Here is a 27,589-nt window from a genome sequence, read left to right as displayed (position 1 = left end):
GGATGCCAGCAGTGGTATGGTGGCGCAATCAGCTAAACACAAAGCAGGTGTGAAGCCAACGCAGGATTCAAAAGTTACCCCCCAAAAAAGCAGGGACAAAATCAATTTCTGTATAAACCATGAAGCGAAAGAGGAGCTGACTAAAAATCCACTTACTGTGATGCAAACCATCAAACAGTGCATCTACATAGGTGTACCAAAACTTTTGCAGGGAAATGAAGTCTTAATGAAGTCTTTCATACAGCATTGTGTAGAACCTCGGAGCTCTTGAGCTATTGGAAACATAATAAGCAACAGTATTGGATATTTCTCTTTGTTCATGTATGACCTCATAATTTCTTCTCTATTTGGTGGGATGATGCACAACTCGAACAATGTTTTCTAACATTAAAATGGGCACAACAAAAGCCTAAAAAGAAACCATGCTACCGCTCAGAATGCTAATGTACACATGACAACACGGGTGCAGTAAAGATGAATCTGATTCTGATTTAAATGCCGAACTGTGAATTATTAGTCTTCCCACTCATGGTGAGTGTTTTCTCAACCACGCTCTCTTTGTCTGCTCTCTCAGTGCTTCGCAATCACACTCAAAATGAATCATCTGCCACTCTGAATGCATTGTTTCTGACCGGGTTACATGCTGCACTGGCATTGCTGCTACTACAGAACAAACCCCGGCTGAACCTCATCTCTGCCACCCGCATTCTCTCCGTTTGCACCCATTGCCCTCCTCTCAGTTTAAAATGAGTTAATCCACAGGTGACGAACAACACACGAGAGACCCATTTCTTTTCTGAATAGACATAAAAACAACAGAGTGGCAGAATGAAAGGCTTTTGTATATGCAATGCCTGAAAAGAAGCAGCTGATGAGCCAAATAAGCAACTGAAGTGAACTGTGAAAGAGAATGACTAATATTTCCTTCATGCTTGGATCCAGTTAAAAGTGTTGATGACGTAATGACAAGACCTGAGGAATGAAATGATAACAATTTCTATCCTTTTTACCATTTCCTCTAAAATAAATGTGTGATTTACGCTTCAATTTCATCTTTTCCCCTCAACCCCTGAAGTCTGACTTTACTCTGTAAAAATCCTGCCACAGATGATTTTCCTAAAGCTCATAGTTATATTCTAAAATTAGAGGAGCGCATCAGTGCCTTGTCCCTCGTAAGGAGACATATGTAAAGGATGTGCAGAACATCACACTTTAAGACCTGTGATATTAATTTTCACTTCCAAACACTGCTTAACACCTTGGAGGAGGAAACATGGCAAATTTGGAGGTGCAGTAGCTCTGAACATGGCTGACATGTATTTGGTGTGTGTGTGTGTCAGAATGCTGGCATTCAGTATTGTAAATTTCCATGCAACTCTTCCCATGGATGTGACAATTTTGGATCAGAATTTTTCACACTTTTGATCACAGCAGAGAGTGGAATCCAAAGGAGATACCCGCTCTGGTTACCACACTGACCATGCAACACTGGTCACCCGAAACCCAACACCTGCAGCAACCTACAAGCAGTCAGCATCATTTGTCACTTTCACCGCACACCTTTGAACTTGGGCTTCGTTCACGTTACAAGGCACGTGGTTCATTTTTTATAAAATTTTTATGAAACACAGCTGGATTTGACGGTTCACTCATCATAACTACATGTGTCTCCTGCATCTGACCTTAATGGGAACACGACTCCCTACGGAAAAAGCTGCATGAAATCAGATGAGTGTCCTCACTTATGTTGTGTAACCAGAACCATATTGGATATATATCCAATCTAGAACCACACACTGTAGTAACACAAATGGGATTTTAGCATCGGGAATTGACCATTTGACCAGATTTCTGGGGCCGCACAGCCCAGGAAAAAAAACGAGATATGAATCGCCTTAGCCTGGTAATACATGCTGTATGCATCTGGGTGAGGGTGTGATGCATAGTTTATCTCCACGAGGTCTTGATGAATTACCACAAGGAAGTGCAAACAGATGTTTACTCTCGCATGCATTTTAGAATAGGAATCAGAGAAGAAATAATCTTTACTTTCCTTGGGCGCAATCAAACACACTCGCATACAGCTGACTTAAACTGTGATAATGTAGCATGCAACGAAATCAAAATATGCATTAATCACGCATAATCAGGGATCCCATCTTATTGCATGAAACAGTTCCCACCCACGTTTTGTTCCAACAATTACAATGCGGAAGGTTGAGTTTCCTGTCAGGGCTGCTGGTGGTCATGGTTGCATCCCTGCAGCTCGCTGTCTGGCTGACTAACCTTTTTCCATTTCTGCCTGATATCAGCGAAGCTATCTCCTCACTTTCACCACACAGTCATGCAGACAACTGAGCACTCTCTCCTGCTGGCCTCCTCCTCCTCCTCCTCCTCCTCCTCCTCCTCCCCCCTGCATTGTGTCTGACCACTCCATCTGCCCCAAACCCACAACCCCCTCCCCTGACAAGCAGCCACAGCAGTGCTCCAGCGAGATGTAAACCAAGCTAGTCCAACACCAACATGCCCTCTTCCATTATTCATCTACCCCCCTTAATGAGTTTTCCATTCACCGCCAAGCATCCACCTCAATTAAAAGAAACAATTATCAAATTTGTTTAATCTAATCTGAGTATTATACCATACATCTGTCCAGCATGATGTGCTTCCCTGAATGTAAAGCAACATGGTGAGTGAGGTAGAATTAAGTCATGGACTTGAGAAACAAGGGTACATTTTTCAGCAGAGAGGGGGTCTTAAAAACCACAGCCACTACATGGAAAACACAAGGAGCTGCTCTGAGAAGGACTTTTCTTTTACATTCCCTTTTATCAGTCACAATTAGTTATACTAAGCCTAGCCGTCTTACTTTGCAGAAACCAAACTGTGCTTTTCAAAGGGTGCCCATAGTGTAAGTGTAATATTCCCAGTAGTCTGATCAAATCTTGCTGGAATTAATTTGGTAATTAATCCTCCTCTGTGACCCTCTTCTCCTTTTGACACTATTGAGCTGTCTAGGCTTTCACTGGCGTGCCAGGCCAAAAGATTGTGTCAATCACAAAGATAATATGTTTGTTTACATACTATGATCATGAAAAGGAGGCCAGCTAAATATTTGATGGCTTCTTCAAGTTACTCAGGAATCTTGTGACCCAACACTAGAGTTGGACCTCAGCACCTAGAGTCATTGTTAAACACCTCTACACAGCACAGGATAACATTTGTAGGCACGTGACTCAGGATGACAAAGAATAAGACACACTGTGGCGCTCGCTCTGCTCTCTGTATTGAAGCAGTGGACACAGTGGTTCTTATTGCACTGAAGCAACACAGTGACTTATAGATGTTCGGTCATCCTGTGTGAGGAAATTACAAGCATGTGCTCCAGAAAACATCTGATGTCCTACGTTTGCTGTTACGTTCACCATATGCAAATCATCCCCCAGTCGCCCCTGACCTCACCTTGACTCCTTGGCACACTTTCTCATGCAGCGTCCCAGTAGACAGAGCTTAACCACGCATATGTATACGCACCTGTTTGCCTCATTCTGTAAGAATCCAGCAAAACTCGCTACACTACTCAAGTCAACCCACACACAGCCCAATCCTCCACCTTCTATCGCACAGTAGCTACTCTATGAGCTGAGACAATGTGAAATTTATAGTCCAAACAAAAGCCAAGCGAAGACAAAAAGCGAGTGGGACGGGACTGAACAAGAGAGCTGGAGATGAGACAAAAGTCTGCGGCAGCATGAAAGAACAATTAAGGGCTTAGTCATGAAAGAGCATCTCATCATGATTTCTTTCATCTTTTTGTTAACGAGTTACTCCAAATATAACACTTTAAATAGAAAAGTTAAGGAGCCGTCCAACTGATTATTTTGTTTAGCACTTTTTATTAATTAGAGGGCTTTACTAATGGAAAACGTTTACCTCAAGATCAGCTGAAACCATTTGTTTCTCCTCCCTACTGCTGAATTGAAAGATGACACTTCATGTACTGAATCCCATGTGGTCTAGTCGACATGTACATGTTTTGAATGGCGGCTAATGCAGATGTTACACAATTGTAACCATAGTGTGCAGTCCATCCATCCAGTATGAATATGAAGGAATTACTTAGCCATGAAATGTAGGACTAATAGCATCATGCAAGTGTGATGCATGAAGAAATGTGTTTGGAATAAATAAATAAATGAAACATAATAATTTGAAATCGGTACATGAACAGGACATGTAACGTCTGTTCATAACTGAATAGTTGGAGCCACCAATCTAATCAAGAAGCATGTTTTGAAAAGAGTTCATTAAAGATGCGTAGTTGTCCATTTTGGATCAGAAAATATGGAGATAAGTTAAAGTCAGTGGGTGTAATAGACCATTAGAACATTAGATGAATGGAAAAATTATTTTTTGTTCTCAACAGTCCAATATGTCATTGATCATTTGAGTCTTTTTTTTATAATTACCCCATTTGAGATGACCTGCTATTCTCGGGGCGCTATTATTTGCCTCGTCCTGTGTCTTATGACTGCATTGTGAAGAGAAAACAAGCTTAATATTTATTTCATGATGGTTCGAGTGTTGACAGGATAGCTGATAAGGCGATCTACATCAAAGCAGCAGGTTAACTAAGTAAGACAAGGAGATGGATGTCCCCAATTACAAGCATCTAATTACCTTATTGTAGCTCCTTAAGTACAATGTTAGATTTCCAGCTCCTGCATTATTCTTTACCCTATCCGTTTCCCTTTTTTCCACGTTCCCACTGTTTCTTCCACCATATTTCCCCCAGGGTCTTTCTGAAGCCCCTAAATAATGCACAGCGAGCGAAGGGCTTAAAGGGGCTGCTGTATGATGGATCACTCTCCTCCTTCTGGAGCTGTTGTATTCTTCTTGTGCTGAAGGTTATTTATCATTTCCATAATGACACAACTCTCAGGTGAATCTCTAAATATCTATATTTACAACAGACGTCCTTTAATAATGGCTGCATTCTTTTCCATGATCCAGTTTCCAGTGTGTGACATCACAGGAGAAATGGGTCATACAACTGCTTTAAGACCTTTGATTTTGGAAGTTTGCTTACTGACGGACTAAACACATTTTTAGAAATAGCCCTGTTTATGTAAAGCTGCATGTATATCCTTGAATAGTGGGAATGTTTAAGGGGAAAAAAAGCAAGTGTATAATTAGAGGTCAGTCGTAATCATACCATTTTTATTGACCACTTCAATTCACCGTTTCAAAACTGCACTCAAATCACTTGTTTGCCATTAAAATGATTCTTTTTTTTGGGGGGGGGGGGTTTAAATGCCTTTAATGGATAGACAGTTGGAGAGAAACAGGAAGCAGGGGGCAGAGAGATGGGGAAGACATGCAGCAAAGGGCCGTCTGGTGCGGGACTCGAACCGGGGCCAGCTGCAGCGAGGACTGTAGCCTCTGTACATGGGGCGGCTGCTTAACCCACTACGCCACCGACCGCCCCATTAAAATGATTTTTGAGAAACATAGATGGCAGCAATATCCCTCACTCCCTGATAAGTGTAGAAAGCAGCTCTTTTAGTAACGAAACGCATTACTTTTCTGTTGAGCTCATTCCATCGATCACGCTAAAGACAAAGAAACAAGTCAGAAACGGATAGAAAATATTTTTGTCTCTTTATGAGAATGTTTATTGATTCAAATAAGGTTCAAATAGCTTTTTACATTTGAGAGAGGAAAGAAAATACCCCCGAGATGAGTCCCCAGCAGGTCTCAGCAGCATTGATAATGACTCAAACAAACACAATGTCCACATAACCTGAATGATCCCCATGGAAAACAATATGCAGTCCGCTGTATGAGACCACGGCAGGATTCCTAGGAAAAAAAACATTTGGGGGGGGCTGATTGTATTTAGTTTAGCAAGAAACTATTCGTAATTCTAAGTATTGCACAGAGTAAAATTGATCTTCTGGTGGCACAACATAAATCAAAGGGATAAGCATGTTGTCGTCTGGTGACATGATCAAAATGCTACAGTTATTAGTATTTAAGTTGATGACATACACCAGTTTGTATGTCATCAACTTAAATACTAATAAATGAATGTATGTTCACATGTCGTTACCGGCCCTTGTGGCACGCCGACAGCATGCCTAAAAGATTGTTCACTTAAAAATCTGTTTTGATGCTAATTGACTCCTGGAGACATGCACATGACGTCAGACTTTGTCATTTTTCGCCGTGTGCGTTCACAGCTCCTTATGGACTGATGCCCGATTTTTCATTTACTCATCATCATCATCATCATCATTAATAGAGTGTTACGTTTAAGACAGATGTGGATGTACTGTTGTTTTCTCATTTTCAGCTTCTTTGGAAGTAACAGAAAAAAAAAAAAAGTGTCAGACATGCATAACCTGTGCTCCAACAAAGAACTGAATTGTTCAGATGAATGTAATGTCAGCAAGACTCGTTCTGTCAAACAGGAGAGTCACTGTTCTCCATCAATGCTGTATTGTACATAAACACATGGAGAGAGTACCCACTGTTACCCCTTCTGCTTATTCATCAGTGGTCACTTATTCTCGGGATGCTCATCCAGAGAGAAACAACACCACTGCACTCGAACCGTATTTTTCTCTGCATCAGAAGCAGGTGAGTGGGAATGAGAGAAATCGAGTCCTCAGAGGACCAAACAGATGACTCATTACCTCATGTAGAGAAGTGGAAATAAATATTTGTCATTCGGCCTTTGTTAAAAGTTACAACGAGGGATTCAGATGCAGATTGTTTTGACAAATGTTTGACCTTTAGGGTTTTTGTCATTTGTTGTATCACTTGAAAGATTTTGATGTGTGGCAGTAGCTGTGATCCACTCTGGTCAAATTCAGTCTTGGCATCTCTGGACTGAGCCGACAGCTGACATTCAACTCTGTGAGTGGTGTGACCCCTGGTGGATAAAGAGGAGGTAGACTGATTGATTTCAGCATTTTCTTAGCATTGTTAAATCTTGGTTTGGTCCTATTATATTTGACAAGAATTGAGAGATTCCTCTCAGTACAGCCTTCCTCGAGGTTTCATATCAAATTTAATAGGATGACAGTCGATGCCCAGAATGAGTCTAGTATGTCTTCACCTTGACTTCTAGGTTTAGCTAACTGATGTTGTTACAGGCTCGTCTTCCCACTCTTTCCTTGTCTGACCTCCTTGTCATTCAGGAGATTACTTTACAGACGGTCTCCCTCGAAGATTTCATTACAAACCTTATATTCTGTGTGCGTCACTCCCTGGGTTCTGTAGCAGTCCTTCAGTCCCCTGCAGTGCGAGGACACTGCTGTCTATACACGACAAGTAAGTACCACATTTAAACCAAGGCCGTTTCATTCGACCAGCACTCCGTTCACGATTGTAGACGCCACACTCAAGATGCCTGAGGTGGTGCCCTCTGCCTGTCAGCCACTGTAGTGACGTCACCCAACAGCACATCCACGCTTCCCTTACTTTAGTGTTCAGTGGGCTCCATCATGCGGCTGTGTGCAGGGTAAGTACAAAGAATGTCCTCAGAAAGCACAAGCAGAGAGGAGGCATTTTTTTCTGTTAAGGTGACTCAGTGCAGTGTGAAATAAAAATAAAAAATCCGAATAAAGTCTACACGTTGAGTTTGGAGGCGTCACAGCTCAGCAATAGACGGCATTGTGCTGTATGAGCAAAGAACAATACTGAACTATGAATGCCTGCCCCACTGAGATTATCAGAGGTTGTGGTTGCTGATCCACATCTCTGATTTTCCACTTAGTGCAGGAAAGTGGGACAGAACATAAAATGTACTTTAGTCCCCACTGACTATAGCAGCTACAGAGGGCTTTTCAAGTACTTTTGAGTTGTGGCCGTGTCCCTGAATTCTACTACGTTACTGAAGCCTTTCATTCATGTAAGTGTACCTTGTTTTTTATGGTACCCATTCTTTCTTTCTTTTTTTGTAATCCTCACTTTCAGAAACATCTCTACAGAGCAGAGGGGGAAAAAACTTCACAAAATTCCTTGTCCATTTAGTCTGTGTGCCATATTCCCATTTCTCAGTTTTTCTGCGTCGCACACGTGACACTGCTTGTTATCATTGAATGCCATGCATAAAGTGATATATAATGCTGGAAAAGACTGACTGGTGAAAAGGAAAATAACTTAAAATAGAGCTGAACAACCATTTGCTATGTCATAGCAGCATGAGTAAACAGTCGGTAGACAATTTTAACATGAGTCCTGCTGAAAAGAAAGTCACTGATGACTAATTAATTTAAATTTATAGTACGAGTGGCTGGAGGAATGCCAGTCGATGAAATGCTTGAAATGCTACTTTGTATATGGTTCTTCAGTTGATATCTTATTTTTATTCATATTATATTACTGTCAGAATCTCCATCTCAGTACATTACAGCTGTTTATCATACGCTGTCTTCGAAAACAGAAACAACTCTACATTATTTTGGGCTCCAGGAGGCAAGATGCATAAACGATATACGGTACTCATAGAGTAAGAATGTGTGGTGAGAAATGTGAGTGCCTCGCATTTTTCAGACCCTATGTGCACGTTTTAAGGGCATTTTTAACCCAAATATGCTGAAGTGTAGAAGAACGAAGGCAACATAGAACAAAACACTGTCAGTCAAACAGTGATTTCCTGATTTTGTCCCCAACCAGTTAGCCTCTGTTTTAAACTGTGAGCGCTATAATTAACAGCAGCTGTGCTTGACAGCTATTGAAGACCTTGCTGAGGCTTTTAAAAGAGAACGGGATTGATCTGGGTTTTTTCCAGCGCAAAATTGATTAATGTGCTACATCCAAAGGATATGAAGCAAAAAAAAAAAGCCAACGCACCATTGTCCTTCTTTACTGTATACTACAGGATGTGTGTTCATAAAGCAGGAAATTGCCTGTCTGCTGCCCTTTTTGCCTCTTTGTTTTGTGTTCTTCTGACCATTGCTTTTCTTTTCTCCTTTTTATCAATCTTTAACAACCAGGGTCCTTTGCTCTGGATTTACAAAGGTGATGCTGCTGTTGATTTTTCTCAGCAGTTTTTGAAACATATTTAATTTTCTCCATCTCACTGGAGGAGTGGTCTTCATTTTCCATTTCGGAAAATTGTGCCTCGTCTTTGCCGTTTCTATCATTGTCATGTTTTCGATGTGGTGCAAACACTATTTTCACGTGCAAATGCTTCATTGCCAAAGTGTCAGCATCCATCCATGGCTAAAAAAAAGAGCGGAAGTCAAGTCATAGTTGTGTAAATGATCAGTGCAACATATTTCTCAAAAAGCTCAAATAAAAGAGATGTTTCGCCTCTCCCTTAAAGCAGGAAATATGCCAAGTCCTTTGTTTGACTCGAGTTTGAGGCACAAACTCTGCAATTCTAGGCCAAACTCAATCTGCTGACGTTATCAAAAACCACAAAAACAACAACTCTCTGTAGTCTTTGTCATCGTTACCGGAGCTCCTCAGAGCAAACAGGTGTGTTATTATTGCAAAGGTGCAGAAGTCTGTTAAGGCAGCGATGCAGATGCACTTAAAGGCTTTTCTTTTGTCTTTTTGACAGCCTACCCGGTTGTGTTTGTTCTTCAAAACTTCCAAGGGAAGAAACTGTAACGTGCGCTACAGTGGCTGAAACACCAAACAGCTGTCACCTGCATGGAAGCTAATTCAAGCCTAAACAGGTCTACTATTTCATGTTTGTTGAAACCAGTAATTATTTCTGTTGCCCTGTTCATTGAAAAGAATTGTGGAAATTTAAAAAGATTGTTTTTTTTTTTTTTTTTTATTGACTAAGGCTATAAGCGATCCTAAAACATATAGCAAAGCATTGGACCCACTGATTCTACAGCTGGTCAGTGGGTTTGATCCTGAAAACACAAACTTTGCACTTTGTTTGTTCTTCACTTAAAGACACTTTATTACACAAATAAACAAAATAGGTGCTGGACGTCATGATAAATAAAATATACAACGTGATCTGCAACAGACGTCACTCCGCAGCGGCAGCCCTCCCGAACTAAACCCAGTCTGACTCTCCTCAGACACTTAGAAGTCATGATTGCTGTAAGAAATTACAATGAAATATGGCGTTTTTTCCCCCCCTGAATGATGACTCTTTCTTGCATCAGTGAGCGCTTGCAGAAACTTTGGCCATAACATCACCAGCTGACTGCACTCCGTTTTCCTGTCCTTGGTAACCTGACCCACGAGATGAGGATAGAGGACATCAGCCATCAGGTGTCATCATGGGACTGTAAGTAAATCGGCTTGGCCTGCTTCCTGAGACGCTGCTGTGCTCGCAGCTTCCTGCCCTTCTGAGTGGCCAGACCCAGCGGTGGTAGGTAGGTCTACAAGAACATCCACAGAGCAGAGTAGATCAACTAGATCAAAATGTCAAAAACACCACCATAGCTCACACACAATCTTTCTAATGTGCGATTATTACTCACAGCTCTTGGGTATGGATTCCTGTAATGTAGAGCTGTTCAAAAAAAGAAATGAAAGGAAAAGAAATTTAAAAAATAATAATAATAATTCTGTCATGCAAAAACAGAGTCTACAAGACATAATTGTGAAAGTGGATGTTCAGTGCTGTCCCGCTGTCTAAAGTGCACGAGGTTTCTAATGTGGACTTTCAGTGCGTCTTAAAGGAACATTCCATTTTTCTTTTTTTTTTTGTTTGGTTTTACTGAAAGCGAGGTTCTCTGAGGCACCCAAGAGTAGCCAGCGTCTTATCTTCAGTGGACAGTGGGGAGAATCAGAAGGCTGCCTGAACTAAACTGAAAGCTCCTCAGAATGGGGGGCCATGAAAAGCCAAAGTTTTTTACCTTATAAAAAAAGTAATAAAAAAAAGTTTGTGGTGGTTCCAGCGACAAACTTTTTTGTAGATTTATTTATTTTTTTTACACTGTGTCACTTCTGCATTAGACCGTTACACAACCAGATCGGAGCATCACGGTCCACATTACCACACAATGTTGCAACCAGGATCTTGTTGCAACAGACCGCAGATTGTGTTCAAACTTGGACTTTCTTTGCCCAAGAAAATAGCAACAAAGTAAATAAACCACTTGATGTGAAAGTGACGCGGTGTAAAAAGTGCTCGCTTCCCTTTGAGTTGCTTTAGATGTTGACACTTATCATTCAAGAGTACTTCAAACAGTTAATAAGATGAACAGGAATGTCCCTTTAGATGTGAAGTCATTTTGGAAGGATGTACCAATAGTTCATGGTAAAATTTGTATGAACACGGTTGCCACACACTGTCCGACAAAATGTATTCATATCAAGCACAGAAGGGGTACGCAAGAAACAGTTTTTCTATATTATCCAAAAAAACAACGTCTGGCCACTTGCTGTCGGGCTATTTGTTGTTTATATTCGCACATATCTGAAAAGCAGTCATGAACCTTAAATGTGGCTTTGATGGTGATATATTGTTTTCAAACAGTTTATGTGTCCCATTACTTATTTTGATGCCATCAACAGCACTCATAAACTCATTTGTGTAAGCCCTACCGTTTCATAATTCAATCTTTTAGACAAAGATATTTATATCGTTAGGTCAGTTCCTCTGCTTGCTCATGCTGAAACACTCTATGACTTTCAGCTGAACTTACTTCACACAGTGGCTAATCTTTCATCATAATCCTCGGTGGGACTCTCGAGCTCTCAGCTAGATTTGAATCGGATGTCGTGAGCCAAAAATTAGACGGGGGTTCAGCTTTCAGAGAGTTGCACAGGTATCACACATTTGTATCCTTAATCAGATATATCATAAGACTGAGTGAAAGATCAGAGGTGCTGCACGGCTTAACAAGTCAGCACTTGGCAGATGTTTCGCTAATTTTGGCCAACTGCACTACAAGTTTGGGCTGAACTAGACTAAAACAAAGATGGCATTTTGGAATTCATACAACATGGAAAGCGATCCAGTAAGTGTTATTTTCACCCTTTATCAGCTCATGTTGAAACGTTAGACTTATGGAAATCTTGTGGATTCTCTTCGCTCTTACCTATTTCTATCCTTGCTTCGCATTCTTCTAAACATTTCTTTATCGATTCTTGATCTGTGAGCTGAAAAAGAAGCAAAGACAAAAGTCTTTAGTCTTCAAGCGTGCAATAAATGATGGTTTCTCCACATCTGTGAGCGCAGTGTTGCTGTTTACACCTGTTGGTTCTGTCGGAACAGAGTCCGGGCCTCCTGCACAACGTACTCTCTCTCAGTGTCTGTGTCACTTTTAACACCACTCTGTGCCTGCCAGGTCCGGGCGATGCGAAACACACGCATGTACAAAGACAGTACTGTACTGCGAGTAGACGCCGTCATCAGGATTCGAAAATAGGAGGGAGCAGCGGCTACCTGCAAGATTAGGGAAATCAAGTGTGAGGACATTGCAAACATGAATAATAATGTTGCATGATCTGATTCTGTCGCTCACTCGCACTCTTAGTATCATGCAACCGGTCGCTAGTTTAAAACCCATCAGCTAGACATCCCATTACTGTAATACTTTTTAACTATTGCACAGCATACTACAGCATAACAAGTCTTTTACTTGTGTTTTCATTCAGATGTTCTTAGTGGTTTATTAGTTTGTGTTTAGAAAAACATGGGACTGTAAAACTTATATAAAAGCAGAAGTCATTATTTAATTAAGTACGGAACCTTGTTTCCACGATATCCAACAAGAATTTAACATTTTAATAAGTCAGACCCAAGCTAAGACTTAGACTGAGCAGTGGAAACTATGGGTCTCATTTCAGCTTTTTCTTGTTGCATGGTAGCCATTGCTTGTGTTTTTGGGGTGCTACCTTTGCTGCCGGTGGTATTCAGTCATGTTCTATGGCCAATGCACTGATTTTCCACTACAGAATCATGGGGGCCGTGATCTGGGGAAAGGTCATCCGTCCATCATGGAGACAAACGAGTTTACAAATTATGCACACTCAAGGTCAATTTAGAAACGCCAATGGACCTAACATTAACTGTGAGATGAAGCTGGAGAACACGGAGAAAATGCACGGGGAGAAAATACATCCTCAACATACAAATGCCTCAGCCGGGATTCGAACCGGCGACATTTGTGCCGGGAGGCGACAGTGATAACTTGCTAAGAAATGTTCTTAAAGTGTTTAACTATTTGTTTATCCAGTCCCCACTTTATTCCTACTTCTTAAGGGCTCTGCTTCTCTGGGGAGCTCATTTTATATTTCAAAACAAATCTTTCATCAAGCAACCAAATCCAATCGACTCGACATGCAGAGAAGCAAGGACATTTAAGGCTACTGTGTCTGCGGCTTTTTGCCTCGCTTTGAGTGTTCCCATCATTCACCGCTAGAAGCCACTAAAACCAAGGCTGGTCTGTGTAATAAACTGTTACATGACTAACTGAGTTTTTTTGTGTGTATTTGTCAATATGTATTGGAATTAAAGAAGGCGCAAAGCTTTCCCGTTAGGGTACTGGTGCTGGTCCTCCTTCTGTTTGCTCACTGGGCTAAATTACACACATAAAACGCCAAAAGCCCGAGAGTCGAAAACTGAAACACTACGACAACATTAATAATAGCAAGATGATTTCCATTTACATTAACTACCTTGATTTGCAAGAGAGCACATGGCAATTAATTTAAAACACGGTACGGAACGTGACCTACCGGCTGTAGTTAAACCAGAGAGGCTCGCTCGGGCAGCAATAACACAGTTGTCGCCTGATGATGACGTTTCCCCAAAGAAACATTTCACACGATTTTTTTTAAAGGAACACAGCCACACAAGACTCAAGCAAAATATTAACCCCCTGTCGTGCACGTTGCGATATTCAACCAGAAACACATTTTCTTAGGCACGACCCCATTTCTAGAAAATCTCGGAAAGAAATTACGCTTATTCTAACATCCAATGCCCAATTAATTTTCCATAAACCGGGAAGCCATGTTATTTAGTGTTTTTGATAAGGGGAGTGACAGTGATCTTAGAAGAAAAACGCTCTTATTATTTATTCATATTGTTGTTATTATCGTTGTTGTCGTTGCAAACTTAAAAAAAAAATACACATTTTGCAGCTTTAAATTGTACTCACGAAAGGATCTGGTGCACTGGAATAAAAAAAAAAACATTAAATTAAGTATTTTGGTGATACTACCACTGCTAACAGTAATAACAATGATACATTTATTCATCTGTTCATCACATTTCTTGGTAAAAAAAAAAAAAAGTTTAATAGCTGTAATAGGTGTAATACATAACACCATTTTTTTTTACCCAAACACCTAGAATTTACTTTGTGTAGTCATAGCAGAAATGCTTTCCCATTTGTGTCATATTCGCTTCAAATTATATAGGAATAGCATGTGAAACATTTTTATCCATCTTTCTGAATATTATGGTCCTGACATGCTTGGAAAAACATCAGTGAAAATAGATATCTAAAAACATAGTTGTTCAAACATTCAGTAGGACTTCCCAACACTCCTAAGAAGGTCAGAAAGTCTGATGGGTCACGGAATATGATGTTACACCGTCGCTCAGATGAAGATCAGCTGTTGGCTGCTTGTAGGGAGGAAGTGATGCAGGAAAATGTCCATAATGTAGCTACACTGAATGACTAAAAGGAGGAAGCACAAAGAAATGGGCTGCTCTAGTCCGAGTTGGTCTTTTCACTAATTTCAAAGAGAAAACACAACTGAAAATGGGTTTAAAGGCAAACTCCGGCAGCTAGGTTTCTGTTTATTCATTTTGTAATGGCGGAATAGAATTTGGCATTGATGTGGAAGTTTTGGGGGGTTTTATTTTCTCTGTCGCTGCCTGCTAGTAAGCTAGCAATCTGACTAAACGCGACGAGTTTTCCTCAGTTCGTTTCTAGGCGCAATTGGCTAACTTATTTAACTATTTCATTTTCACTGGCACTCCTGGAGTGATGTAGATCCAAATTCCTCTCAACGGATTTTTCCACAAGGGTAAGTTTATTTTCTCGGACATTTATGTTACTTTCCGCTGTATCAATCGAAAAAGACCTAGCATAGCCGAGAGCTAACTTTTAGTGAACCGAGCTGATGCTAGCTAGCTATGGCGACGTTGTCAGGGCCAGGCAGATCAGATGTAGCTGTTAAATGGCCCGGTGACGGCTATGTATTGTTGAGTGATAGCCACTCTCCAAGTGCTGCCAGAGTAGGTGTATGATATTTCAAACTGTCGGTTTTAAATTATTATTCTAACACTGTTTACGTGTTGTACATGTGCTGTTAAGCTCGCTTGATCCTGTTAAAGTGCTCGCCTCTTTCCAACAAACAACTTGTTAAAACAACGTTAATGCAGACGTTAGTGGAGATCGGTCACAGAAACGTAACCGAGGATGTCTGTTGACAGCAGTGTTGCAGATGTTACAAACTCTACTTATAACTCTACTTCTCCTCGGACAGCTCTAAGACAGGCTAATCTGGTTAAAGTCATGGCTGGATAAGTTACTTGATGCTTGCTAAATTGTAATGCCAGTTTATTGGGGATAAGTAGGCTTTCACAGGTCCATCCGATGTCGGTGAGATGAAATTGGCCAGACCTGTGAGAGACTTGCCTGTACATGTCCAGCGCATCGACCAGCACGGTTGATTTGCTCTGATCTTGAATACTTTTGTTATTGTTAGAGCAAGACTCGTGGCTCTACGTGATCGCTTATCACGACACAGGGTCGAGGTTGGTTTCAGAAGTATCCTAAAATGTTGGACTTGACAGCACAGCCTGTGAGTTGTAATTCAGCATAAAAAGTGTGTCAGAGATGTTGTTTACTGAGCACGTGATGTCGGACAGGAAACCTCAGAACCAGGGATGTAAAAGGCCTGCTAGAATCCGCAGTGCTCAGTATATATTTAGTAGAAATACTACTCTTTTTTTGTTGTTGTTGTTTAAACGAGTGGATGGATAACACAGATAAACAGTTTAGTTGGGCTCAAATTACATAACCAAAGCATGTTGACGAAAATAGTCCCTGCAGGTTTGAGAATGACGAACTATCAATTTCTGCTTATGATGACAAGATAATGTGTCTTTTCAGCATTGGTGATTTCAAGGTCACTATGATGGAGCAGAACTGAAAGACGATGCTGTCTGAAGAAGTGTTTGTAAGTAGCATCCTCATCAGCTGCTCTGCTAGTTCGGATACACCGGATTGTCTCTTAAATATTGTGTGTATAGATGGGGTAACAGATAACGCACACCATGCCACTTTGAGTAATTGGATTGGTTTAAGAAAAATGATCCTTCCACCTCAAAACCCTCATTCATGTACAATTTTGTGTCAACTAATGACAACAGTATCTGATGTCACATTTGTTGTTGTTATTTCACTTGCCAGGTGAAACCCTACTTACCATGGGGATGTTAACTGGGACAATATGAAAACTAACCATTCAGACATAGTAGCACTAGGTTTGTTAATCCTATTATGATCTTTTTGGGTAGAAAGACTGTCGGAGCCACAATTCTCCCAGCAGATTTAGTTTAACTCAAGTGATGACATGATCAGTTGTACCTGGATACAAAGGTCCAACATTGTAGTGAGCAGTAGTAATCGGTTGAAACTAAAACACTAAAGAGTTTGGCAAGTGTCTTCTCCGACTAAATTCAGTTACCGTTTTCCAGTGCACGTCCTTGCACTGCAACAGCCTTCGCATTAGCGACGGCAGAAAATGCCTCGCACATCATGCTACTGTCGTTTTTACATTTTTCTCACGATACTCAAGGCTGACATCTTGCAGGGATCTCTCATCACCAGAAAGAAACGGCTTAAACCCAACAGAGAAAAGTCTCCTCATTGCGTCTGTTGAGAGGTTTCACAAAATGCTGACACTGCACCAGAGACTTGACCCACGTAATTAACTTGCGCAACATGCATAAACAGTAACTATCTGCGTTAGCAGTCTGAAAGGAATTTACAACAGGGCATCTTTAAGGATGATGTCAACTCTTATCTGTTTGTTGTCCGCCATGCTGTGATGTTTACAAATAAGCTATAAATGGTGTGTCTAGAGAGGGAAACGCCATATAGATATACACCCTAGGTTGTCCAGATTATGTCACAACCAATCAAATGTTTGCTTAATTCAGGTGGAGCAATAAAGTTTGAATTGAACCGTTATTTTGTTACGGTGACACAATCTAAACAAATCCTCTGAGAAGCTGATCACGAGCCAAATGAAGATTACCACCACCATCACGCACAACTTTATCGCTTTGACTAAAGCGGTGTTATTGTGAGATTTTTTTCCTCCTCTCTTTTCCATCAATACTTTTAAAAGCCTTCTTAAAAAACAATGGGGACACGCGAAGCCAAGTAATTTACCGTGCATTGATTTGCCAAATGTTAGAAATAACCAAATAACTGTTTATTGTAAGTTTTCGTAGGCTAGTCTTGCCTCTCAGCGGTTCCCTGTGGAAGTAAAGGTGCATTGGTCAAAAGGGGCAATTCCCAGAGAAACTGCTTGCTTTGTCTTCAAAGTAAGATGAGGGTTGATCTACTACTGTAGACAACAAAGTATATGCTATATTCTACATGAATTTTTTATGAATTTTTATGTTGTAGAGTTGTGAATTTATTTTATCAATGGAGAAATTGAGCAGCCTTGCTTTGTTGTCTACAGTAGTAGATCAACCCTCATCTTACTTTGAAGCTCCCAGATCAAGGAAGTGACGTCAACGAAGCTTTAGCAGCAGAAAAGCTATCAGGCTTGTGTTGATAATAATAAACTCCTGGACTATGTACAAACTTCCAAATGCATCGTTTTGTGAGTACAGACCATATTTGTACTACTGTAGAAGTTTGGTGTCATGGCATGTGATTTTAGTGTGGTAATTTTGGAGATACTGCCAGGTTCCGTTAGCGCTTGTACTAAGCTATTCGGGATAACTCAGTAACTCAGCTGAAGTTCAGCCAATATCGGAAAACCTTCGGGTGGGCTACTTGGCTAGATGTCACGGTTCAAATGACCCTAGGGTGAATCTACTCCGAACCATCACTTTAATACTTAAAATATTATAAATAAAAGCTTTAGTTTTTCAACTGCTGCCTTTACTGCTGGAATATAGTAAACTATGTTGATTACCTGCTTTAAAAGGTGGTTGCGCTTCTTTTGTCAAGTCAGCTTTTTTTTTATATACCTTTATCTATTTACACAATTGCACAGCTGTACACAAGTCTTATGTGGGGATAATACACAAGAGCATCATCCACTGAAACGCAGTGAAGTCACAAAGGTCAAGGTCAGTCAGGATTACCTGTTGATGTTCTGGCGAAGGCTTTGTGCCGAACCATGTTGCCATACTTTTATTCTGAATAAACAAGTAAATCATGAGTATTTTTTTAACTTGGACATGGAGATGTGCTTCCCCCTTTGATATATTTTTATTACTTATGGCTAAATCTTTGCAGATGCAGGGGGGGTGACAAACGCATAGTGACATTTGAAAGGTTTGTTTATCTTGTGTCTCAACACGAAACCACAAAGAGCCACCTCTAGGTTTCTGTGGTTACCAGTAATGTTTTTTTTTTATTATTTCATTTGTCATTGTTTCTATGGCAATCTGCACTTTATTAAGATTGTATGTACACATGTAGACTGTTATATATTTTTTCTGGTCTTCACTTTTTAGGGTTTTTAAGTTTGCCAGTTGAGGAGCTCGTTCGTGACTGATCTGGCACAGGTAGCTCATCTTCCTGTCCTTTAAAAGTTCAAAAAGTCCTTGTACACTTAAAAGGTTTTGACAAATGTTTACACCTTGATATTTTCTACTCTTTAGCAAGACTGATTTACTTGAATGCTGCAACCCGTGATAATCAACATTTAATTGCTTTGCACCGTAGGCCTGAGGGTATGTTGAGACGTCTTGGCAGGCCAAAGCAGAGGTGTCTTGGTGGTTCGGACGGGGACTGAAGGAGAGGGGGAAAGACAGACGAGGGACCAGGGAGGAAGACATGGGCCAGTGTGTCACTAAGTGTAAGAATCCGACGTCCTCACTCGGCAGCAAGAGTGGAGACAAGGAGAGCGGTTCCAAGTCCCACAAGAAAGGTGGCAGTGCTGGTGGTGGGGGCCACAAAGAAGAGCTTAGTGCCCCATGTAGCAAAGCCACCAGTGAGCTGTCAAACGGCACCAAGCCCTCAGAGGTCACAGTGGAGACACCCATCATCCAAGCCATGACGGGGGACTCAGCCAAGGAATGTCTGGATGGAGAAGGACTGTCCATGCGGCGTATAGATGAGTTGTTCTGCTGCTACAAGGATGAACAGGAAGATGCCATCTTGGAGGAGGGCATGGAGAGGTTTTGTATTGATCTGTGCGTCGACCCGGCAGAGTTTCGCGTGCTTGTTCTTGCCTGGAAGTTTCAAGCAGCCACAATGTGCAAGTTTACAAGGTAAGCTGGCGTTTTTGGGAATGGAGTGTGTTTTTTGTTTTTTTTTCCTCACTACCATTGCTACTGCTCTCTTTATTCCAGATAACCAACAAATATTCCAGTCTCTGTTTTGAGTAAATGATAAGATGTTTTAGCTGTAAACATGTATAAAAAAAACGGATTTTGTTGCAAAGTTAAGTTTGATGGTTCTAACTCAGCTGTGACGTGGCTGAGTTTAGAATCTGAGTTTCTCCCTGAATGACATGTCAGACCTCGGCGGGGTCGGAACGAAGTGACAGTGCTATTCATTCATTTCCCTCAGGTATTAGTTTCCTTGAATACATATGCGCTGAGGCACATAAAAAGCAGTTTTCTTTTTTTTTTCCCATAATATTGTTCACTTTTAAAACAAATGCTGAAAGACACACAATGCCACTTTGTTGCCTTTAACTACTAGTAACTTGAAAAACAAGGTGAATGAGTAATAAACAGGGCAGTGCTGAGTTTTGAAGCTCGCCCTGTGTGACAAAGCCACCACTGGACAAACTCCTCTTTTTCAATGGTAGACTTGCTTCACTTACTCCGACTCACAAAGCCACCACTCCCAAACACACTCCTCATGTTATTAATTCAGACTCTTGACACCCCTCCACATGACCTGAAACATGTACAAAGGTTCCTGCTCTGTTGGATGTCACAAAGCAAAGCAGTTTTCTCTGACTTGGCTCCTGTATAAATGATTAGAAACATTTGGGGCCAAAAAATTGGCACATTATCACATGTAAGAGGTGGTGTCTTAAAGATGCCGTAAATGAGAGCATTTGCATGTACACTAGTGTGCTGGTTATTGATGGATTTCTGGAGAATCCTGCTACGGTGTGTTTTTGCTTCGCTCTCAGGAATCTGGAAAAAGGTCTTCACCTTGTTTTGTGAACCTCGCTACTTGTACTGCTCCGAAAAGAAACATAGCGCGGCACATAAACCCTGGATCCATATGGGTGTGCAAAGACGAATGTTTAGTACAACCAAAAACTCCTATCACTGACTATCATAATAACAAAAAGCAACACTGACAATCTAATTCAAGACTGTAAACCTATGTACTAATGTACACAACAGTATATTCCCTCTATATATATATATATATATATATATATATGTATATATATATGTGTGTAAAAGTAATGGTTATAGCTCAGCTGGACCATTTTATTAGCCTATGCTCCTTGTCCCAGTATACCAGCATAAAATGGGAATCAATTTATTGAAAACTCCCCTCTGATAGGTGGCAATGGGCCCCCTAACAGCTGGTCAGTATTAGACTAGAGTTAGTGTTATTCCAGTTGGCCTATTGTGTCATGCACCAAGACTATTGACTAATTTAGCCGGAGGCAAATTAGTACCATGTTGAACGGTGAATTGGACCAGTGCTATAATAATGACTGGATCTGTATGCTTGCAATACACTGAATCATTTTATGCAGGAGTAGTATGACTCAGCTGATCATTCGGGTGTGTTAGTCCTGATGAAATATTACTGAATCAAACCTTTTTAAGTCAGACTAACAGGTCTACATGTGTTGTGTAAAAGGCTGGCTTTAGTTGGACAAACGCCACATACTTTTATTTACCTGTGTGTGTTTTTAGATAGTTTAAAAGTGCAAAAAAAAATTTTGTGTATCTTTGTTAGTTTAGGTATGACATATTTCCCCCGATCTGAATCAGAGTGGTGCTTTGTTGTTGGACTTCTGTGCTCGTCACGGACTGTCCATAACGAACACCATGTTCAGGCATAAGGGTGTCCATATGTGCACTTGGCACCAGGACACCCTAGGCCGCAGCTCGATGATCGACTTTGTAGTCGTATCGTCGGACTTGCGGCCGTATGTCCTGGACACTCGGGTGAAGAGAGGGGCGGAGCTGTCAACTGATCACCACCTGGTGGTGAGTTTGCTCCGCTGGTGGGGGAGGAAGCCGGTCAGACCTGGCAGGCCCAAACGTATTGTGAGGGTCTGTTGGGAACGGCTGGCGGAATCCCCTGTAAGGAGGAGTTTCAACTCCCACCTCCGGCAGAGCTTCAACCATGTCCCGGGGGAGGTGGGGGACATTGAGCCATGTTCCGTGCCTCCATTGTTGAGGCGGCCGACCGGAGCTGTGGCCGTAAGGTGGTCGGTGCCTGTCGTGGCGGCAATCCCCGAACCCGCTGGTGGACCCCAGTGGTGAGGGAAGCCGTCAAGCTGAAGAAGGAGTCCTATCGGGCCTTTTTGGCCAGTGGGACTCTGGAAGCAGCTGATGGGTACCGACAGGCCAAGCGGAACGCAGCCTCGGCGGTTGCTGAGGCAAAAACTCGGGCTAGGGAGGAGTTTGGGGAGGCCATGGAGAACGACTTCCGGACGGCCTCGAGGAGATTCTGGTCCACCATCCGGCGGCTTAGGGGGGGGAAGCGGTGCACCGTCAACACCGTGTATGGTGAGGACGGGGCTCTGCTGACTTCAACTAGGGACGTCGTGAGTCGGTGGGGGGAATACTTCGAGGGCCTCCTCAATCCTACCGACACGCCTTCCGATGAGGAAGCAGAGTTGGGGGGCTCGGACTTGGGGCCTCCCATTTCTGGGGCTGAGGTTGCCGAGGTGGTCAAAAAACTCCTCGGTGGCAAGGCCCCAGGGGCGGATGAGGTCCGTCCTGAGTTCCTCAAGGCTCTGGATGTTGTGGGGCTGTCTTGGTTGACACGCCTCTGCAGCATCGCGTGGACATCGGGGGCAGTGCCTCTGGACTGGCAGATCGGGGTGGTGGTCCCCCTCTTTAAAAAGGGGGACCGGAGGATGTGTTCCAACTATAGGGGGATCACACTCCTCAGCCTCCCTGGTAAGGTCTATTCGGGGGTACTGGAGAGGAGGATCCGCCGGATAGTCGAATCTTGGATTCAGGAGGTGCAGTGTGGTTTTCGTCCTGGCCGTGGAACAGTGGACCAGCTCTATACCCTCCGCTGGATCCTGGAGGGAGCATGGGAGTTCGCCCAACCGGTCTACATGTGTTTTGTGGACTTGGAGAAGGCGTTCGACCGTGTCCCTCGGGGACTCTTGTGGGGGGTGCTCCGGGAGTATGGAGTGCCGGACTCCTTGATATGGGCTGTTCGGTCTCTGTATGACCGGTGTCAGAGTTTGGTCCGCATTGCCGGCAGTAAGTCGGACATGTTTCCTGTGAGGGTTGGACTCCGTCAGGGCTGCCCTTTGTCACCGATTCTGTTCATAATTTTTATGGACAGAATTTCCAGGCGGGTCGGGAACGAGATCCTTCCCCAAGTGGAGGAGTTCAAGTATCTCGGGGTCTTGTTCACGAGTGAGGGACGAATGGAACAGGAGATTGACAGGCGGATCGGTGCGGCGTCTGCAGTGATGCGGGCTCTGCACCGGCCCGTCGTGGTGAAGAAGGAGCTGAGCCAGAAGGCGAAGCTCTCGATTTACCGGTCAATCTATGTTCCTACCCTCACCCATGGTCACGAGCTGTGGGTAGTGACCGAAAGAACGAGATCGCGAATACAAGCGGCCGAAATGAGCTTCCTCCGCAGGGTGTCTGGGCTCTCCCTTAGAGATAGGGTGAGAAGCTCGGTCATCCGGGAGGGGCTCGGAGTAGAACCTCTGCTCCTCCGCATCGAGAGGAGTCAGATGAGGTGGCTCGGGCATCTGGTGAGAATGCCTTCTGGACGCCTCCCCGGTGAGGTGTTCCGGGCCCGTCCCACTGGGAGGAGGCCCCGGGGAAGACCCAGGACACGTTGGAGAGACTATGTCTCTCGGCTGGCCTGGGAACGCCTCGGGGTCCCCCCAGAAGAGCTGGAGGAAGTGGCCGGGGACAGGGACGTCTGGGTCTCTTTGCTCAAGCTGCTGCCCCCGCGACCCGATCCCCGGACCAGTGGAAGATAATGGATGGATGGATGGATGGATATTTTTGTTTTGAGCACATATTGTTTGGTTCTTACACCCACCATTTTGCTCACCTCCAATAAATGGCTCATTGCATGCTGCTGCAGGTTGCTTCTTCGTAAGAAGCTCTGTTGTGTTTTTTTTTCGTTCAGAACTTTTCAGCACTACAGTTAGGAACGTGTACCCCTCTTAGCCCTTTAGCTTGACCTGATCAATTGCAACTAATTATCAAACCACACCTCTTCCCCCAGATCCTATTCTGTTCTAACCCTGAAACCAAGTTCTAGTCCACAAAATGCTCCTTTGAATGCGTGCCACCAAGTCAGTTTTTCTCCCTTTCTCCAAATTTTCTCTTCTAAGGTGTTTTAAAATGGTCGGTTTGGTAAGCGTTACTGTCAGGTAGGTAGCACACAGGAAGTGGGTCCTGCTCTGAACCCCCTCCCCCTGCTGTAATTGGTGTCACAGGTGACTAGGGCTGCCTGCTGTGACTCGGTCACTTGTCCCTGCTCCCCCTCTCTGAAATTGAACTCAGCATTTTTCTATCCAGAGGCTTTGGACAATACCACATTCTGGTAACCAACATGCTTCATTGTCAAGTGATGCTTACTGAAGCTCTTTATATGACATTTGACTTTGAAAAGCCTGCGCTGTTGTTGGGTTCAAATAACAAAATATATGTGCCTCAGTCAAAGCCCACAACACTGTATCCTTTGTGAGTTCTTGCAGTGATAGATACAGCCTGTAACTTTTTTTTTTGGGAGCAAGGATGAACTGATTTGAATCAAAATAGGATTTTAAAAATTGAAGATGTAACTATATCAGTATCGAGATCCTTGGATTTAAAAAAAAAAAAAAAAAAAAAAAAAAAAAAAAAGTAATTTCTACCACTCGGTGACCTGATTCTACAGTTTTAAGTCGGTTTACTCTGTCCATACGTGTGTGAAACACGGGAGTTGGTTTGTACCATTATCGCGACGGTGCACGTGATTGGTGGGTAGAAGCTGCATATCATTAAACAGCGATCGCCACACCCACACGCCCGAAACATCTGCTTAGTTCTAACAGTTTTAGCAGCCTTTACATCAGCCGTTATTGCATGCAAGGTAAAAAAAAAACTAATTCAAAATGTCTGATAACTAACTCAAAGCATATTTATGTGACACTAGAAAAAAAAAAGGAGGAATTGTTGTGGTACTCTGGACTTTTAAAATGTATTTAAACATACATTGTGCTGTTAAGAAATCTGTTATATCTCAACTGTATCATACCCCCATGTATTTAGGGGTATATTGGATTGTCTTCTAAAGCAGAGATACACACCCTCTGTGATTGTATTATATATCTCTGCAGTGTTTTACCGTTTTAGCTCTGTCTGGTTCTGCAAATTTGTTGTTACTTCCTAGTAAATCATGTTATTCTAGACCTGTTGTTGAGATCAATTCTCCACTGCTGGTCTGTTCTGACATCTGGTCCTGTTTTCTTTATGTCATCAGGAGGGAGTTTGTTGAGGGCTGCAAGGCCATCCAGGCAGACAGCATCAAGGGTATCTGTTCACGTTTCTCCTGCATGCTGCTAGAGGCCGAGGGTGAAGAGAACTTCAAGGACCTTTACCGCTTCACCTTCCAGTTTGGCCTGGACGCTGACGAGGGCCAACGCTCACTGCAACGCGAAATCGCCATCGCCTTGTGGCGTTTGGTTTTCACACAGGACATGCCTGACATCCTGGAGCACTGGCTGGACTTCCTAGCTGAGAACCCCTCAGGGATTCGCGGCATCTCAAGGGACACGTGGAACATGTTCCTCAATTTCACCCAGACTATTGGGCCTGACCTCAGCAACTACAGCGAGGATGAGGCCTGGCCCAGCCTCTTTGACACCTTTGTCGAGTGGGAGTTGGAGCGCAGGAAAAAAGCGGAAGAACAGGCCCTGCTGGCAAAAGGGGAGGAGGGCAGGTGTACTGAGACAGAGTGCACTCCCACTACAGATAGACTTGAAACAGAGGGAAGCCGAGGCTCACAGACGTGGGGAGGCCACTGACCAGAAAACGTGACATTTGTAAGGGAGGGAAGAAAATGACCTATAAGTGAACTGTATATCTGTGAATCATTGGATGAATATTAGTATTATCATTTCAGCTGTTCATTTAGCTCTCCTTTTATGTTGGGATGGGATTTCTGCTTCTTTTTTTTTAAATTTTGTTGTTGTTGCTGTTTTTGAAAGGGCTCTAATAACTGTTTTAAGCACTTCTATTTAAGTTATTGTTTTACCTTTCCCCCTCCTCCCATGTGTTTTTTAAGGAATTGGACATGTGGTCCATTTTACTTTACACCTTCCTACCATAATCCAGCAGCAGTTGGCTCTGAAAAAGCTCGGTATTTAAGAATGAACAACAGAAAGCCATAACCTTTCCCCACAGTTTTACAGTTCAGACCCAGTTAACTCAAGCATGTGAGATTTGTACAAGGAATTGGTTTCTAATAAAGAAAAAGGGACATTTTGGCAGCCTGCATGCAAATATTTTCTCACCATCAAATATGATACGTAGCATAAGGATCATTGACGTTATCTGGATTGGTCTTAATTTAGGTAGATTGTAAGGTTACATTTTGCAATGCTGTGTGGATGGATTGGTTTCACTGGTGTTGCTTTCACAATTGTGCCATGCGATTACATTTCAAGCAGTAATAGTTCATAATTCACTGAGAGCATTTATTTTTTAAAAGGAAAACAAATTACAGTTTCATTCCTGCATACGGTATTAGTTTGACGAATCATTTTAAACCCAACTTGGGTTCCTTGGTCACAGGCCCAGCTTCTTCTCTACATCAAGTGTTTTTTAAGTGCTTCTTGTAACAGCGAGCAGCTTAGTTTGGTGAAGCAGCTGCTGTGCTTTTCTTTTTTTAAACTCTTGCATCCACCGTACTGATGTTCACCTACTTTCAAGCAAGAGTTAAGTGTATCCAACTGGATGATGTTGGCTTTTCCTCAGATGCACTCAATCTGACTTAAGGACTTCTGTTTCACAAAAACAAAAAACAAAAAAGATAATATTAATGATAATAAAGCTAGGTCTGGGTAACTTAAATCTGCATTACATTCAGTACCATTCGACTGGGTGCCTCACAAAGTTTATATTGTCATACTGCAGGTGTTTCAATTATCCCACGTCAAAAAAGCTTTTTTTAAAGTGTGTGCATTTCACAAATAATGTTAACCTCTGCTGGTAATGGTTGGAATAAATTGCACAGAAACTAATGGCTTGCTAATTTGCTGTACTTGGAACATTGCAGAGAGATTTAACCTCATCGTTACCATTTGAAACCTTTTCCAAATTGTGTCGATCACCATAGATTAGGCTGCTTTTGGAATGAGTGTTAATTTGACATGCTGGTTAATCAATAGGCTGTGACAAGAGTTCAGAGTAAGAGCATGACCATTACATTATTTCTTAAGTTTACATCTACAGTGGTTTTATTTCACCCCCTTTCTTCTTTTTTTTTTATATGAAATGTACTGATTTATATTAAATAAAAACAGTGTTGAAGTTTTGACCATAGAAATTTGTGTTATTCAAACTGAAAATACGCTTTCATGGCAGCAATGCAAAGGTTTAGTGGTGGAGCTTGCACAGATGTCGGAGGAGAAGGCAAAGAGGGCCGGCGGAGGGCGTGTCTAACACGGATGAGACTCTTCGCATTGGTGGATAACTATCCTGGTAACCAACCAACACAACAGTGGGCACATGAGAAAACACAAAAAAATAAGAAAAAATAAATAAATAAAGGCAATTTCAAAGCCAACGGCTGACAAAGTAGTGCTATACAACGATAGTAAGTACACTCGTTCTATTTATCGGACTCTGGGTAAAGCGTGTACGAAAATATAAAAGCAATACCCACTTTTTCTACGTGTTTCTCATGTAAACTAGTGACATGCTAACCCATTAGCTTTTCGGTTTGTCAGTAGCGTCAGTGTTAGCCTAGTTGGACTGCTGGAAAACGTTGCTTCTGTCTTTAACCACAGGAACCGGTTTGTACGTTCAACTGTCCACCATTATAAGCAAATAAGCAAAAAGCGTTAGCTTACCTGTAACGGTAACCTGCTAGTTAGCTGCTAATGGCAAACAACGATGGCACGCGCTGCCACACGTCAACCCCCCTGTGCCGTTACTCAGGTTCACGGTATATTTACTTGTTGAAAATTGTTTTTTCGCAAAAAAACTAAGGTTTAAAGGCGCGTAACGCTACGAAGACGGCACATATTATATCTTTGT

The 27,589-nt window shown here is 42.3% G+C and overlaps 3 protein-coding genes across 10 annotated transcripts in view; 2 read left to right on the top strand and 1 right to left on the bottom strand.

Annotated features, from left to right (window-relative positions):
- Nucleotides 1-9,892: 9,892 nt before the first annotated feature.
- lyrm1 (LYR motif containing 1) lies at nucleotides 9,893-27,476 on the bottom strand. Of its 3 annotated transcripts, none has more exons than XM_075456843.1 (5): nucleotides 27,403-27,476; nucleotides 12,185-12,376; nucleotides 12,030-12,090; nucleotides 10,464-10,495; nucleotides 9,893-10,361 (listed from the first exon to the last, which is right to left on the bottom strand). In XM_075456843.1, the coding sequence occupies exons 2-5, from the start codon at nucleotides 12,341-12,343 to the stop codon at nucleotides 10,248-10,250; spliced, it is 366 nt and encodes a 121-aa protein (XP_075312958.1). In that variant the 5' UTR covers nucleotides 12,344-12,376; nucleotides 27,403-27,476; the 3' UTR covers nucleotides 9,893-10,247. The 3 variants fall into 3 exon arrangements, with proteins under 3 accessions (XP_075312958.1, XP_075312957.1, XP_075312956.1); XM_075456842.1 differs by lacking the exon at nucleotides 27,403-27,476 and adding an exon at nucleotides 12,829-13,174; XM_075456841.1 differs by lacking the exon at nucleotides 27,403-27,476 and adding an exon at nucleotides 13,672-13,738 and having other exon boundaries at nucleotides 9,894-10,361.
- dcun1d3 (defective in cullin neddylation 1 domain containing 3) lies at nucleotides 14,272-26,863 on the top strand. 5 transcript variants are annotated; one of them, XM_075457183.1, is made up of 6 exons: nucleotides 14,272-14,973; nucleotides 16,065-16,131; nucleotides 18,438-18,476; nucleotides 18,659-18,709; nucleotides 18,870-19,417; nucleotides 24,810-26,863. In XM_075457183.1, the coding sequence occupies exons 5-6, from the start codon at nucleotides 18,981-18,983 to the stop codon at nucleotides 25,351-25,353; spliced, it is 981 nt and encodes a 326-aa protein (XP_075313298.1). In that variant the 5' UTR covers nucleotides 14,272-14,973; nucleotides 16,065-16,131; nucleotides 18,438-18,476; nucleotides 18,659-18,709; nucleotides 18,870-18,980; the 3' UTR covers nucleotides 25,354-26,863. The 5 variants fall into 5 exon arrangements, with proteins under 5 accessions (XP_075313298.1, XP_075313297.1, XP_075313301.1 ...); XM_075457185.1 differs by lacking the exon at nucleotides 14,272-14,973 and adding an exon at nucleotides 15,047-15,753; XM_075457182.1 differs by lacking the exon at nucleotides 18,438-18,476.
- katnip (katanin interacting protein) overlaps nucleotides 27,035-27,589 on the top strand; it is a 16,046-nt gene continuing 15,491 nt past the window's right edge. For both annotated transcript variants that reach the window (XM_075456840.1, XM_075456839.1), the window contains exon 1: nucleotides 27,035-27,146. The gene's annotated coding sequence lies outside the window, so the exon portion shown is untranslated. The remainder of the gene's footprint in view (nucleotides 27,147-27,589) is intronic.

This window comes from Odontesthes bonariensis, chromosome 23, assembly GCF_027942865.1.
Source record: "Odontesthes bonariensis isolate fOdoBon6 chromosome 23, fOdoBon6.hap1, whole genome shotgun sequence".
Taxonomy (NCBI): domain Eukaryota; kingdom Metazoa; phylum Chordata; class Actinopteri; order Atheriniformes; family Atherinopsidae; genus Odontesthes; species Odontesthes bonariensis.
Note: the sequence above shows the minus strand (reverse complement) of the source record. Positions and strands in the feature narration are given on the sequence as shown.

Bases quoted from the DNA above. Each gene is read 5' to 3' on its own strand.
- dcun1d3 (XM_075457186.1), top strand. From the start codon at position 18,981: ATGGGCCAGTGTGTCACTAAGTGTAAGAATCCGACGTCCTCACTCGGC. The intron at 19,418-24,809 runs GTAAGCTGGCGT...TTATGTCATCAG, and splicing joins ACAATGTGCAAGTTTACAAG to GAGGGAGTTTGTTGAGGGCT.
- lyrm1 (XM_075456843.1), bottom strand. From the start codon at position 12,343: ATGACGGCGTCTACTCGCAGTACAGTACTGTCTTTGTACATGCGTGTG. The intron at 10,496-12,029 runs GTAAGAGCGAAG...TTTTTTGAACAG, and splicing joins CGAAGCAAGGATAGAAATAG to CTCTACATTACAGGAATCCA. The intron at 10,362-10,463 runs GTGAGTAATAAT...ATGTTCTTGTAG, and splicing joins GGAATCCATACCCAAGAGCT to ACCTACCTACCACCGCTGGG.